Source organism: Acomys minous (assembly GCF_964271855.1).
Source record: "Acomys minous genome assembly, chromosome: 3".
Lineage (NCBI taxonomy): Eukaryota > Metazoa > Chordata > Mammalia > Rodentia > Muridae > Acomys > Acomys minous.
This window is the reverse complement of record NC_140485.1, coordinates 78,727,299-78,740,944: the sequence shown is the minus strand read 5'-3', so window position 1 is coordinate 78,740,944 and position 13,646 is coordinate 78,727,299. Positions and strand designations below refer to the sequence as shown.

Sequence of the window (13,646 nt, the reverse complement as noted above, 5' to 3'; positions counted from 1 at the left end):
ACCAGCAAACCTCAAGAATCCACCTATTGCCGGGCGTGGTGGCGCACGCCTTTAACCCCAGCACTCGGGAGGCAGAGGCAGGCGGATCGCTGTGAGTTCGAGGCCAGCCTGGTCTACAAAGTGAGTCCAGGACAGCCAAGGCTACACAGAGAAACCCTGTCTCGAAAAACCAAAAAAAAAAAAAAAAGAAAAGAAAGAAAGAAAGAAAAAAAGAATCCACCTATCTCTGCCTAGGACTGCTGTAGCTGCTGTCATGTGTCACAGCTGGCTTCTTCTGTGGGCAGATCAAGCTCAAGTCTCTGTGGTTGTGGGCAAGCACTTGGCTGACTGACTCCCTTAATGAGCACTTGGCTTCATCCCAAATACCACAAAAAAATAAATAAATAAAAGTAAATAAAGTAAAAAAAAAATAAAATAAAATAAGATCAAAGGATCCACATCCTTACATCTCCCTTCTGTCCCCACGCCCACACTCCTGGCAACAGTATCTCTTGGCTGCCTTTCATGGTTTTCTTTTGCAGATCTGGGAGTGGGACCCAGAACCTTGTATGTTTGAGGAAGGCTGTCTACAAGCATGCAACATCCCAGGCTCCTGTCAAGCTCTGTGACTCATTTCTAGCTCCTCTGCATGTGTTTTGAAGGCCTATCTTTTGTTGGCAGCAAGGCTATTTTAATCCTGTCTCCTCCACTTACCTCATTGATGTACTACTGCGTCTTCGCTTTGGTCTTTGATATCATTTTAAAATGTTCCAAGCATTTTGAGTTTTTCGTTGTTTATGATTTGCATAAGTTTCATGTTTATTATTTCTTTCCCTCTCTCCTATTTTTTTCCCCCTCCGAGACAGGGTTTCTCTGTGTAGCTTTGGCTGTCCTAGACTTGCTTTTGTAGACCAGGCTGGCCTTGAACTCACAGCAATCCGCCTGCCTCTGCCTCCTGAGTGCTGGGATTAAAGGCGTGCACCACCACACCCAGCTTGTTTTTTGTTTTTTTTTTAAGATTTTTTTTTTCTAATTTTAAAGATTTACTTATTACATATGCAGTGTTCTGCCTTCATGTATGCTACCACCAAAAGAGGGCACCAGATGTCATTACAGATGATTGTGAGCCACCATGTGGTTGCTGGGAATTGAACTCAGGACCTCTGGAAGAGCAGACAGTGCTCTTAACCATTGAGCCATCTCTCCAGCTCCTCTTTCCTATTTTGTATCTCTCACCTGACGTTTATTTTTCTTGTTTCTTGCCTCTTTCTGCTTTTTTCTTATTTTTTGTTTTGGTTTTTCGAGACAGAGTCTCTCTGTGTAGCCTTGCTGTCCTGGACTCACTTTGTAGACCAGGCTGGCCTCGAACTCACAGCGATCCGCCTGCCTCTGCCTCCCAAGTGCTGGGATTAAAGGCGTGCGCCACCACGCCTGGCTTTTTTCTTATTTTTATAATGTTTATTCCTTTTTTTTTAACCATAACTGCTCTTGTATTTTTGGGTATATGTGTAAGCCTGTATTAGTATACATGTACCATGTATGTGTAGAAACACACAGAGGCCACAAGAGGGCGTGGGATCCCAGGAACTAAAGTTACAGGTGAGAATCCACCCTGTGGATGCTGGGAACCAAACCCAGGTACTCTGCAAAAGCAGGAAGTGCTGCTCATTCATTCATTCATTCGTTTGTTCTTTGAGACAGGGTCTCTCTGTGTACCCTTGGCTGTCCTGGGCTCACTTTGTAGACCAGGCTGGCCTCGAACTCACAGAGATTGCCTGCATTTGCCTCCTGAGTGCTGGGATTAAAGGTATGCACCACAGCACGTGGTATGAAATGCATTCTTTTTTTAAAAACGTGTATTGGAGTGGGTACACTTGTGTGTGTGTGTGTTTATGCAGAGGTCGGAGGTGAACCTAAAGTATTGTTCCTAAAGCACTTCTACTTTGGGTTTTTGTTTTTTATTTTATTTTTTGTGGGGTCTCTCACTGGCTTGGAGGATGCCATGTTGGCTGGCCAGTGAAACCCAGGATCTGCCTACCCACCCCTCCTCAGCACTGGTATTACCAGCATGTCATACCAGCTTTTTTATATGTCTGCTTGGAGACTGAGCCTCGTGCTTGTGTAGTAAGTACTTACCCTCTGAATGTCTCTCCAGGCCCTTTGTAGTTTGCCACCATGGATGTAAAGAGTGACTTTTAGATTGTTCTGTGTTCTGGACTGCCCCCCTACCGTCCTTCCTACATATTTGCTGGCCTAGTAGAAGATGTTTGCCCAACTCCCACAATTCAGTTTGGGATGGATGGCCTATTTGTCCTTAGTCCAATTTCACGTTCCCAGGGAAATAACAGGCGGCTCATCTTAGATTAGATACTAGCTTTCTACTGTTGGTATAACACCCCTCCCCCCCCCACCACCACCACAATTTAATTTTAAGTTGCTTTTACTTATGAATTGTATATTTATGTATTTGTGTGTCTATGCTCCTGTGTGTGTGAGTGAGTGTGTGTGTGTGTGTGTGTGTGTGTGTGTGTGTGTGTGTGTGCACGTGCACATGCCTTGTTGCTCTTGAGGATTGCAGAAGACAATTTGTGTGAGTTGGTTCTCTCCTTTCATCCTTAGGTCCCAGATGTCAAATTCAAGTCTTTGGGTTTGTCATCAAGTGCCTTTACTCACTGAGCCAGCTATGTTGATGGCCCCAAATCACTACAATGTAATGGCTTAAAATAATGCAGAAGTGTTAGCCTTCGGTATAGTAGACGTGGTCTTGGGCTAAAATCATGGTGTCAGAAGTTGGGAATATAGGTCAATGGTTGAGTCCTTACCTTGCCAATGCAAGGCTGTAAATGTAATCAGTAAGTAAACAGGCAGATAAGCACCACACCAACAAACAAACAAGACAAGAAGGCTGGCTTTCCTTTTGCAAGGCTCTGGAGAATTCATTGTCTTCTCCACCTCTGCTTCTAGACCCATTTCTTCCCTTGTGAATTTTTCCTTCAAGTTCAAAACTAAAACTAGCAGTGTTGGATCTTTGTAACTATTTTTCCTTCAGATCCAGCTGACTCACTTCTGTCCCACCACACACATACACACACACACACACACATGCACACACACACACAGACACACTCATACAGAGTTACTTGTGTTCTGTATTTGCAGTTATAGTTCTGTATATTCAGTTAGTGTGCTGGCAAATGTTTAACAGTTGGCTCCTGGTGGCGTCTACCCGCAACCCAGGCCAGTTTTAAAGCTTCCAACACAATTTCAACTGGTTTTCAAATTTCCTGCGAGAGTGGAGTTGTGGGTAAGTGGTAGAGCTCATGTCTAGCATGGTTAAGGCCCTAGGTTCAACCTCCAGCACCCTAAAACCCAGCACCCCAAACCTTTGCACCCCAACCATCCTCCCAAAGCATACCTTCCGCCTGTGCCACCACTGCTCCAACACATCACTACAGTCCCAGCTCATTCTGTTCCGGGCGAGAGGCTTCCACTGACCTGGTTTACCGTTGCCGCAGGGGCTGTACCGACTCACCTTGGACATCATCCGGATGATTCGAGTGTGTAAGATGTTCCGCCAAGGCCTCAAGGGATTCCGGGAGTATCAGATCATCGAGCCTATTAACAAGAGGCATCCCATCTTCTCCTTCTGGGATGTGAGTGGCCCCGTTAAGCCGGGCTGCCGGGATGTACTGGGTGCACCACATCTCCCAGCCCTCGCTCAACGCCAGCTGTGGGAGAAGACAAGGGAAAGCAGATGTGTGGAACCCAGTCATAGCCTTGTTCTTCCCAGCCTTGCCTTGGGTAGAGGTGACATCATCAAGCAAGTGGGCTGCCCAAGACTGAACCCTGAGATAGACAGCCTTTCATCGCCTTCTGTGTGGCAGTGCTGGCAAAGGCAGGCCTCTGGGGCAGGACAGTAGCAGGGTCCGCTGCTCTGGGTTTAGGGGCAGAACAGAAAGTGCTGGAAAAAGGGGGAGCTCCTGCCCAGATTCTCCTTCCTCAGTTTGCTGCTCCTCCTCCTCCTCCTCAAAGAAGTAGAGGCCAGTTGTGTTCTGCTCACACATGTCGCTCCAGGTGGGATGAAACACTAGGGGTGAGGGAGGCGTGGTAAGCTTTCCAACTGTAGTCACAAGAGCACGGAGGAATCGGGGACACAGCAGAACCAGGATTCTCCTGAGTGTTTTAAGCTGTGGACACGCACTGTTTTCTTTCCTGCCTTCGCTAACAGGAAGGGGGCCATTTTCAGGGCCCTGTTCACTCTGATGAACCCGTTCTCCAGACAAAGAAGCTCATAGCTTAAACTATATCAACAGTAAATCATGAGCCCTTTTTTGTCATAGAAATAGTGGTTGCCTTGTTTGTGTCACTGGGATAAGATACAAGGCAATTTACAGAAGAATCTGAGGCTTAGGTTTGACCACACGGCCATCATGGCAGCCATGGTGCTGGAGCAACAGCTGAGAGCTCATATGTGATTCACAAGTAGGCTGTAGAGACAGAGCCATGGAAACATCCGGGCTTTTTGAAATCTCAAAGCCCCCTCCCAGTGACACACCTCTTCCGACAAGGCCACACCTTCTAATCCTTCCCAAACAGTTGCACCTATTGGGGGCCAGGTGCTCGAATATACGAGCCTATGGGGACGTTCTCGTTTCAGCTACTGCAGTCATCACTCTGTAAGCTGGTTTCAGTTCCCCAAAGATGTCTTCATGGGTACTCAGTGTGTCTCCGCCCCACGCCAGGTTCAGGTACCCTGTACCCGTACAACCCCCTATTTTTTAAATTAATTAATTAATTAATTATTTTGGTTTTTCAAGACAGAGTTTTCTCTGTGTAACAGCCCTAGCTGTCGCTGTCCTAGAACTCCCCTTGTAGATTAGGCTGGCCTCAAACTCACAGCAATCCACCTGCCTCTGCTTCCCGAGTGCTGGGACACCCCCCTATCTTTAAACTACACAGTCAGAGAGCTCTAAGCACACTGGAAAGGGAGGCCTTGAATCTGTAACCTGTCCTCCTGGCCCGTCAGTTTGTCTGTTGTCTCTGTGTTGCTTGCACCAGTTATACTGTGTGAGTTTGCTTGGGGCAGATATCCCAAGAAGATGGAGTAATGGGCTTATTAGCGCATATCTGTGTTTGACAATCTCCAGGGCACAAGGAAGCCTTCCAAATAGGGCCAGATAAAGTTATGTTTAGAACTTTCCTTAAAAAAAAGACCCAGACATAATTTTCTCAGGAAAAGACATGAAATGAGTCATAATGCAGAAAGTCCCCAAGAATGCAACACACAGAGACCAAAACACAAAAGCGAGAGACAGAATGACAGCAGTTGCAGCATTCGGCTCAGCTCTGCGGGAACTGTGTCGAGCAGCAGCTGTGCTGGCGTCACAGCGTTTGCCGTGTCCAGTGGGTATGGCTGTGCCAGCCAGCCCTTAGGCAAGATCTTCCCGTATGAGACTTGAGGAAACCAATTTTGTCCTATTTTGGTTGTGAGCCTAGCCTTTAATGGCCAAACCATCTCTCCAATTGCCCCTCTTTCTTTTCTCTATTATCCTTATTTTTCCCTGCCGCCTTTTCCTTCTCTCTACCATGCACCTCCACCTCCACAGAGTGTTGTTTGTGCTGGCGTAGGGCAGTGTTGGGATTTTTGAGCGGATAATGAAAAGGCCAGCTGGTTGCGGCTTCCCCATGTCTTCCTGTTCAGCACAGTGGCCCAGGTAGATAGAAGGGCTTCCAATGCAGAACTCCAGGGGCAGTTTTTACTAACTCTCTTTTCTCTGTCTCCTTTTTTTCAGAAAAAGAAGCAAAGCCGGATCAAGTTTGATACCCAGGACTTTGCTGCAGAGGAGGTTTGTAGAGTGTGCTAACTCATCCCTGTGTGGGGGTTGGGGTGGGCCTGGGACTGTGTGGAGTGCCAACTCTTGTTGACTCAGTTTTCTTAACCAAAATATTTTATTAACAACTTATTAACGGAGTCTATGTCAATTATAACCTGATTAACCAAAACAGTAGGAAATGAGGATTAATTGACACAAAAACAAAACCTTAAGGATATCAGTCCCGAGGAACAATTCTCCGGTCAGGAGCTGCAGGATTTCTTCCACTGGAACATGGGGTAACCAGACCCCAGAGCCTCAGCAGGAGCCGGAGCTCTGAAGCCTTCCCTCAAGTGGTTTTCTCTAGGAGCGTCTTGAAGGGCAGCAATGAACAACCAAATCTATCCCAAGTCTTCAATCCCCCCAGCCGCCAGTTCTGGGCTCATTTATATAGCTCCTCCCAGAGTCCGTTTATGGGATCTTTTTCATCTGGTAGCAATTAAGCTCCTGCTCTTCTAGTGAATTAACATCACCTGTTCTCTTACTAGACCGTTCGATCCCACACTTGGGATCCTAAAGAACAGGCTTCTCTCCTTCAAGCTCTTCCCTGTATGGGGCTCGGGGTGGGTCTGCTCTTCTGTCTGTTCAGCCTGGAAGAAGCAGCGGACATCGCTGGTTTTAGGTCAGGTTTTGCCAGCACTAGTGGCTCTTTGTTTTTTGTTTTGGTTTGGTTTGGTTTGGTTTTTCGAGACAGGTTCTCTGTGTAACCTTGACTGTCCTGGACTCGCTTATGTAGACCAGGCTGGACTAGTGGCTCTTTGAAGTAGCCACTGTGTTCTGACCACAGTGATCCTGTCCTGGTCCCTAGCATGCCAACTGTTACCACTGTTTAATTGAGAAGAGCCAATCTGGGAGCATTTGTGGGCTTGGACTTAATGGGAAACGTGCAGAAAGCAAAACAGGAGAGATGTGAGGCCCAGCCAGAGGAGAGCCGAGCCAGGTGGGGGGAGCCCCTTGTCCTGTTGGTGAATTCTGGTTTGGCCCTGAGCTCTCTGAGGGATGCAGGCATCCATGGCCCCCTGGGTTGCATGTTCTTTTGGCAGTAGTCCCACTGAGACAAGGGAAGGGCTTTATATCTGTGTGGGGTTTGGGGCTGTGTGATGAGGGTCTCTCCACTCAAGCCTAATTATTACTTCCTCTTGTCTAACCACCAAATCCTGAATATTAAATAAAAATTTAATATCCGATTTTAAAGTTAAAGGAATCTGTCTGTTAGAGGAATCAGTCATATTGTCAGTGGCTCAGACCTGACACGACCTAGGTCTCTAGTGGCCCTTTGAGCTCTTCTCTGAAGAAAGGAGGACAGCAGGACTCCTAGCCGGTACTAGTGCTCCCTGTGCCCGCTCCATGCCCCGCCCCTACCCCTTTGGAGGTGTGGGTCCTCTTTACTTAGCTCTCGGGGACACAGTCTGATTTCTCATGCCCCCTCACTCCTGAAGGGTAATGAGAGAAGTCTGAATTCCATGTTTCTTCCGTTTTCCAGATCAGTCGCTACCTGCCGCTAGGCATGGAAGGGCTCCCAAAATTTTACCCTGATTCACCAGGGACCTGACTAAGCACTGCAGAAATTTTAGAACTGAGGGCTGTTCTGTGCATAGGAGTGGAAAAAGGCAGGGGCTTCAAAGGGAAGATCCACGGTGGCTGCCATGGCCTATATACGGATAGTGGCAGTCTAAGGAGTCGGGCCTGATTGTTCCCTACACAGAAGCGCGTGTTAGCTGAGACAGGAACAGTTGCAGTGTGCTTGTGCTGGGGCGCCATGACGCCCTGGAGCAAAGACAGCCCCATACCCTCCCTACCTTGCTAGGTGGCAGACCTGTCTGTTTTCTGAGTCTCTTCATCCACCAAATGGGAATGATTCTGGTGCTGAATGAAGATGGGACGGGGTGCGTGCGTAAGGCGCTCACGCCGACGGCAGGCACAGAACCCTCAGTTCCACGTTAGCCCCTCCTGTATGAGGAGAGCTGCCCGCTGGACTCCTCTGGCCCCGTGTCTCCCCAGGGTCACTTCCCTCAGAGGGCCATTTACATCACACGGAAGAAGCCATCCTGGAGGACGGATCAGGAGGTCAAATCTCTCTGCAACATTCTTCATGTTCTAGACTGCTACCGGAACTATGCAGAGGCCCTGCAGCTGCTGCTGGCCAGGGTCATGCGCTTCGAAAGGTCAGTGAGACCCACGGCCCCTCACTCCTAGGCTAGGGTGGGGCCAGGCAGGAGGAGCGCAGATGGGAAAGACGTGGCGGGTCACCCGAGTGCTCCCTGGTAAGGGCGGCGGCACAGCTTAGTCACTCGAGTCCTGGAATTGCAGTCATGGAGTCTGAAATGATCTGACAGGGGCTTCTGAGACCTTCTCGTCCAGATCATCTACTTTTCAGGTGCAAAATGTAGTGTCAACGAGGGACAACACTCATCCTAGTCACTGGGTGGCTCGGTCCGTCTTCTGTGGCTACCGATGGCTACAGTTGAGCTAGCTATAAAGGAAAGAGGCTTTTGGCAGATGGTCTGGGTCAAGGTCAAGGAGCCACCTCTGGTGGTGACCTTGCTGGCAGAGCCCCACGCATCACATGGTGACAGTCAGGGAGCTACAAGTATGTGATGATGATGTTTTGCTTCCTTGATTTAGTCTAGTCCTTTTTTTTCCAATCCTTGGTGCTGGAGATTCATGTGGAGTTTTATTCATGTTAAGAATACGCTCTCCTGCTAAGCTTACCATCAGCCTGGCCTTTTTTGTTTTGTTTTTGTTTGTTTGTTTTTTGTTTTTCGAGACAAGGTTTCACTGTGTAGCCTTGGCTGTCTTGGACTCACTTTGTCGACCAGGCTGGCCTCGAACTCACAGAGATCCACCTGCCTGTGCCTCCTGAATGCTAGGATTAAAGGTGTGAGCCACCTTTTTTTTTTTTTTCTTTCCGTTTTCTAGATAGAGTTTCTCTGTGTAGCCCTGGCTGTCCTGAAACTCACTCAGAAGACCAGGCTAGCCATGAACTCATTGCCTCTGCCTCCAAGTGCTGGGATTAAAGGCATGAACCAGTACACCTGGCTTAAATTTACATTTATGTGTTTGTTTTGTATGTGTGGAGGTCAGAGGACAGCTTGCAGGACAACTTCTACCACGTGGATTTCTGATATTGAACTTGGATTGTCAGGTTTGGTAGCAGGTGCTCTGCTCTCTGTCTCTGTCTCTCTCTCTCTGTCTCTCTCTTGTCTCTCTGTCTCTGTCTCTCTCTCTCTCTCAGAAGAATACCCTCCAACCTTTCCTCCTTTTTCTTTCTTTGTTTTGTTTTGTTTTGTTTTGAGACAGGGTCTTACTAGGTTGTCCTGGGTGGCCTCAGATTCACTCTGAAGCCCAGGCTAGCCCTGAACTGGGGATCTTCTTGCCTTAGCCTTTCAGCTGATATGTCAGGCCGGTACCCCTAGGCCTGCTCTCCTTCCCCAGACTGCTAAATGTTTGCCATAGCTCCTAATGGCCACCTCCAGTCTGACTCCGGTCAGACTTGTGGGTCAGCCTTGGAATTTTTCTGTCTCCCCCCCTTCTTCCTTCTTTAATTCCTTCCATTGGGGTCTAGGTTTAAGAACTGTTAATGGTGGCTTACGCCTTAATCCCAGCACTCGGGAGGCAGAGGCAGGCAGATCGCTGTGAGTTCAAATCCAGCGTGGTCTACAGGGTGAGTCTAGGACAGCCAAGGCTACACAGAGAAACCCTGTCTTGAAACCCACCCCCACACCCCCCCCAAAAAAAAAGAAAGAAAAGAAAACTGCTAATGAATCCTATTAGCACTAGACTTGGGTGCCTGTGCCCTGAGTGGGATACAGAGCTACTAGAGAAATGATGCCCCACCCTCTTTAACTTGGGAAGGGCATACACAGCACCTCTGTGGAGGTCACGGGACAACTTGAGGGAGTGAGTTCTCTCCTTGTACCACGTGGGTCTGTGATAAGGAACTCCGGTTGTCAGGTTTAAGCATCCAGCGCTTGCACCAGCCTCTTTATCTGCCTCATCCCAGCACCTTGGGATGTCACCTTGTAGTTCACAGACAAGAGAAACTGAGCTCCAAAGAGAGTCACTCAGCCAAGTGCAGGACCAGGACTCGCTCACTCGCTCGCTTGCTCGGTGTGACTCCAAAGCCAGTGCTTATCACTGTTAGTTTCTCTACATGTCACACGCTGTCAGCTGAGCACTTACAACAGTGAGCCAAATCTAGGCAGAGGCTTGCTTCCAGGAAGCCTCGGCAGAGCTGAGGCAGGAGACTGGGTAGGTGTGCTTTGAAGAGTCCGGCCTGACAGATGGGAGGGGCTGTTCCGAAGTCTCTTCTACTCCAAGGTCGTGCCTTCCGGTCCCAGAGCGGGCAGCCCTGGGTCTGGAGTACTTCCTAACCAGAGGCCACGCCCCTTGCCCTTTCCCAGGTTTGGCCGCAGACGCGTGATTGTCAAGAAGGGGCAGAGGGGCAACAGCTTTTATTTCATCTACCTGGGCACGGTGGCTGTGACTGAGGATGAGGATGGGAGCAGTGCCTTCCTGGACCCTCACCCGACACTGCTGCACAAGGGCGGCTGTTTCGGGGTAAGGGGGGCCTCCCACTTCCTGGACTTAGGCTTGGGGTTGGGGTATGACAGGACTCCTGCTCCAACCTCTTATCCAGGCCCTGCCTGCCTGGGTACCTCTGTGCAGGTCACTGGCACATGTGGGCCCTGAGTGGGAGCACGCAGACCTCTCCCCTGACACTCGAGTGTGTTCACTGTTTTGTTCCTCATAGACACAGGGTTGCCATAGACTCCACGGAGGCCTCTCCAGTTCCCTCCCTTCTAGCCTGTTCAGGCCTATTGTCTCTTTCCCACAAACAACAGATAAAGGGGGGGGGGGCAGGGGACGCAGAATGGGATTATGGAGGGAGCCAAGAGGGGATTTCTAGAGGGCCAGGCACAGGGAAGATGGGTGCAGGGCTGAGTGTGGCCTCACACTTGCCCTTGCCTCGGTTTTCCCCACCAGGAAATGGGCCTTTTGAGTACTGAAGTCAGAAGGGCCACAGTGGTCTGCATGGAAGAAACAGAGTTCCTGGTGGTCGACCGGGAAGATTTCCTTGCAAATAAACTGGATGAAGAAGTTCAGAAGGAAACTCGTTATCGGTACAATTTCTTTAGGTAACTCCGCCTCCTTCAATTATCTTTCCCTCTTCTCTGTACTTGGCTTTGCCCTCATTGGAAACATGCTGGTGGTTGCTGTTGGCCTTGGGTGCTCTGAAACACCCATTCCTAACTCCTCCCTCCAACCAGGCTCCAAGTGCTGCCTTCATCTCTCAGCTCCAATATCCCTTCCTTGTGCAGCAGCAGTACAGCATGAGACAGCTGATTTAGACTGAGCATTAGACTGAGACTACCTAGTCTCGTAGTCACCCTGTGAGGCAGTTTCTTTTCTTTTCCTCAGTGAGTGGATGAGAGCACCAGGGCTCAGGATGATGGCATGCCACCATGCTCGGCAAGATGCTCTTCTGAGTAGGCCTTTATGTAACTTCAAAAAACTCCAGGAGCCGGGCGTGGTGGCGTACGCCTTTAATCCCAGCACTCGGGAGGCAGAGGCAGGTGGATCACTGTGAGTTCGAGGCCAGCCTGGTCTACAAAGTAAGTCCAGGATGGCCAAGGCTACACAGAGAAACCTTGTCTCGAAAAAAAACAAAAAAACAAAACAACAACAACAACAAAAACCTCCAGACATCTGGCCTCTCCTCAGGCTCAGCGCTACTAAGTGCTTGAAGTTCATAGGCCAGAGGCAGCTAGAGGTTTGTATAAGCTCCGAGACCTAAGGTAGGACAGGACTCCTTGGTTGGGAGTCCAGGAGCCAGCATGCTGAAGTAAGGCTCTGCCTGAGCAGTAAGTAGGGAGCTGCTCCTTGGGATGGGACAAGCTCAATGAGCCAGAGTTGCAAGGTGTACCAGAAACAGAGTTTGGAAGAAGACTTCTGGATGGAGGGTTAGGGTTAGGGAAGCCAGGTACTGCCTAACTCCAGAGTTGTCTGAGCAGCAACAGGTAGGGGCCCTTGAGGAAACGCAGGACCTTAACCTGCGGTGAGGGGTGAGGGGACTGGGTAAGGCATGGTAAAATCTTCCATTCTTTTCCCAAGAGTCAAAGAACAAGGCCCCTTTCTGGAAAGTTCTAATAGGCTCCCTTCCTTCTCCCACAGGAACATGGATCTGTTCCAATCTTGGTCTGAGGAGAAGCTCTGTAAGCTGGTGGCCATGGGGAGGATAGAGAAGTTCTCACAGGGACAGCTGGTGTCAGAAGACTTTGTGAATTCATCATTTATCACATTTATCTGCAAGGTGAGAGGGTCTGATCGGGGAGCCAAGGCTGGGAAGAAGAGGCCCTTCTTTGCAGCCCTCTGGCTTGTAGACATGGTCTGAGCCCGTTCTACCATCTATGCAGTGCAGGTCCTTTCCTGACCTTCCGTGCTCCAGCTTTCCGCCTACCCCAAAGCACGGTGGCGTGCTTGCCCCAGTGGGTTGTGTGAGTTTGGGAGGTACGGTATGCCCCTGTTGTTGGGGGTAGGATGGGAGCACATTTCAAATGTTGCAAAGTGTGTGTAGGACCCAACTCTATGGACTATATCTTAACATCTCCATATTCAGATTTATACGTCAGGCACAGGAAAGGATTAAGTAATCATAAAATGGAATTGTTATATACTGAAATACTACAGCCTCACCGATGATGTAAGATAACATTTAAAGAAGCCAATCTCTGACCTTTCTTTGGCGTGTTTGTATCACAAAAATCACAATTTTTGTGTTTGGGGGCTACTGTTAGGTAAGTCACCTGACAATAAGCTGTGGTGCTGTAACAGCTGAGCTGTAAAGTGAGAGCCATAGCGTCTCTCACAGGTGGGTAGTACATGCCGCGTGGATACACCGGTCACGGTTCGTGTCCCAGGCAGGACAGAGTAGGATGGCAAAAAATAGACTCACAGCACCCAGAAGGGCGCACAGTTCCAAACTTACAATGTGTGTGTTTCTGAGGCTTTCTACTTAATACTCTTAGTCTGGTAGAGGATGGGTGACTGTAACCACACTTCGTGTTTGTGGTTTGCATCTTGTATCTCACTTTGGCCTCACAGTAACCTCCCAGAGGTTTGGGAGGGCCCTCATTCTCATTTAACAGAAGAGTAAACTGAGGCACAGGACTACAGATGGGCTATCCAAGGTCACAGAGTTGAGGGAGCAGGGAAACAAGGTTCAATTCGGGTCTATCTGACTCCAAAGCTCTTCCGGGGACCTGGGGTTGGAGTTGTCCTGCCGTCTCCTCACACTGTAGGTCACCGAAGCTATCTGGTACATTCTTGCCAAGGTTGTTTTGGTCCAGGATGTGAAAGGACACAAAGATGGAAGACTTATTTTCTGTCTGTCTCTTCCACTGGATCTGGAGCACAGTCAAGGCTGCCAGGGCCAAGTGCCAAGTGCCAAGCCATAGGTGATTTCCAAGGACTGGAGAGGGAAAGCCGTGAGGCTGGTTGCTTTAAAGGAACATCCTGAAGGAAGTGAGGGGAAGCCAAGCTTCAAGCATTGAACCCATAGATCCAAGGAGTGCATAAGGCTGACAAGTGCCGGAACTGGCTTGAATGGTCTAACCCCGGCTAAGTGTTACACTTTCCAACATTCAATGAGTTGATAACACAATACTTATTTTTTGTTGTTGTTTAACTAGTAATGTTATTAATAATAATCCCATCTATAGATGTTTTAGAACACTCACATAGGAGACAGGGGATAACAGCTGGAGCTCTTTTGGATTCATGCAGCTCCTGCAA

The 13,646-nt window shown here is 49.0% G+C and overlaps 1 protein-coding gene and 1 long non-coding RNA gene across 2 annotated transcripts in view; one reads left to right on the top strand and one right to left on the bottom strand.

Annotated features, from left to right (window-relative positions):
* Positions 1 to 13,646, bottom strand: part of LOC311594194 — a 522,815-nt gene that overhangs the window by 111,333 nt on the left and 397,836 nt on the right. The window lies entirely within an intron of this gene.
* The window catches only part of CNBD2 (cyclic nucleotide binding domain containing 2), a gene marked incomplete at its 5' end in the record, with an annotated part of 62,866 nt that overhangs the window by 13,931 nt on the left and 35,289 nt on the right, over positions 1 to 13,646 (top strand). Inside the window, 6 exons of the mRNA XM_084775679.1 lie at positions 3,495 to 3,632; positions 5,772 to 5,825; positions 7,854 to 8,017; positions 10,256 to 10,412; positions 10,839 to 10,990; positions 12,027 to 12,165. Coding sequence (XP_084631805.1) covers positions 3,495 to 3,632; positions 5,772 to 5,825; positions 7,854 to 8,017; positions 10,256 to 10,412; positions 10,839 to 10,990; positions 12,027 to 12,165 — 804 coding nt within the window. The remainder of the gene's footprint in view (positions 1 to 3,494; positions 3,633 to 5,771; positions 5,826 to 7,853; positions 8,018 to 10,255; positions 10,413 to 10,838; positions 10,991 to 12,026; positions 12,166 to 13,646) is intronic.